The 1,567-nt window shown below is 42.3% G+C and overlaps 1 protein-coding gene across 1 annotated transcript; it reads left to right on the forward strand.

Annotated features, from left to right (window-relative positions):
* The first annotated feature begins 448 nt into the window (after positions 1-448).
* On the forward strand, positions 449-1,375 carry LOC104983697 (olfactory receptor 4A47-like). The gene has a single exon (XM_010833213.1). The coding sequence runs from the start codon at positions 449-451 to the stop codon at positions 1,373-1,375; it is 927 nt and encodes a 308-aa protein (XP_010831515.1).
* Positions 1,376-1,567: the final 192 nt, after the last annotated feature.

Here is a 1,567-nt window from a genome sequence, read left to right on the forward strand (position 1 = left end):
CCTCTCTCCACGGAATTTTCCAGGCAAGATAATGGAGTGCATTGCCATTTCCTTCTCCAGTGGATGTTAACAATCCTGGAATCAAACCTGGGTCTCCTGCACTGTGAGCAGATTCTTTACCATCTGGGCACCAGAGAAGCCAAATATTGATGGCATATATAACTTGGGTCTGGAATTGTCTGATCCCTTGTTATGCACCATATCACTGGGGGAAAGAAACTATGCTGTACTCAACTTGTAATCAAAATGTCCATGACATATAGACACAAATAGATGTTCTATATACATTCTTCAAGAGAATGTGTAAATAAACAATTGTACATGTAAGTGTTTTCCTCTTTAAGTGCTTTTTTTCCCCCAGTATAAGTGTTTTTGTTTTTGTTTTTTTTTCCATTGTCTTTTAGACCAACTGCTTCTAATACCTGAACTCAGCTTCTGTCCAGACTGGATGGAACCAAGGAACAATGTAACTTACTTTGTCCTCCTGGGCCTCACACAAAATCCAAAGGAACAGAAAGTACTTTCTGTTATGTTCTTGTTCTTCTATATTTTGACTCTGATGGGCGACCTGGTCATTATTATGAATATAACTGTCAGTAAGACCCTAAACTCACCGATGTACTTTTTTCTTGCTAGCTTATCATTTATTGATGTCACTTATTCTTCTTGTATTACCCCTAGAATGATTTCAGACTTGTTCTTAGGGGAAAAGATCATATCATTTGAATCTTGCATGACCCAGCTGTATACAGAGCACTTTTTTGGTGGATCAGAGATCATCCTGTTGGTGATGGCCTATGACTGCTATGAGGCCATCTGTAAGCCTTTGCATTCTTTGGTGATCATGAGGCAGAGGGTGTGTGCTGTGTTGCTGGTGGTGTCCTGGGTTGGGGCTTTTGTGCACTCAGCAACTCAACTTAGCACTGTTTGTGGGCCCCCTTTCTGTGGCCCAAATGTCATTGATCACTTTATGTGTGACATGTTCCCTTTACTTAGACTCGTGTGTACTGACACCTATCTCATTGGCATCTTAGTGCTGGCCAATGGAGGGCTGATCTGCACTCTTGGCTTTCTGCTCTTACTTGTCTCCTATGGAGTCATCCTGCACTCTCTGAAGAACCTGAGTCAGGAAGGGAGGCAGAAAGCCCTCCAGACCTGGGGTTCCCACATCACTGTGGTTATCTGCTCCTCTGTTCCCTCTATATTTGTAAAGGCAAGACCTGCTAAGACCTTCCCCATTGACAAATCATTGAGCGTGTTTTATACAGTCATAAGTCCCATGCTGAACCCATTAATCTACAGTCTAAGAAACTCTGAGTTAACTAATGCTATGAAGAAGGTCTGGAGAAGGAACATCATATCTCATTTTAACTAAGTGTATTAATTACTATGAAAGGAATCATTTGACATCAGGGGACATTTCCTTTGAATGCAGAAGTCATTTTGTGCTTAGTCACTCGGTCATGTCCAGCTGTTTGCAACTGCAGGGACTGTAGCCTGCCAGGCTCCTCTGTCCATGGGGATTCTCTAGACAAGAATACTGGAGTGAATTGCCTTGCTCTCCTCC

This window comes from Bison bison, unplaced genomic scaffold, assembly GCF_000754665.1.
Source record: "Bison bison bison isolate TAMUID 2011002044 unplaced genomic scaffold, Bison_UMD1.0 scf7180017863226, whole genome shotgun sequence".
NCBI classification, from domain to species: domain Eukaryota; kingdom Metazoa; phylum Chordata; class Mammalia; order Artiodactyla; family Bovidae; genus Bison; species Bison bison.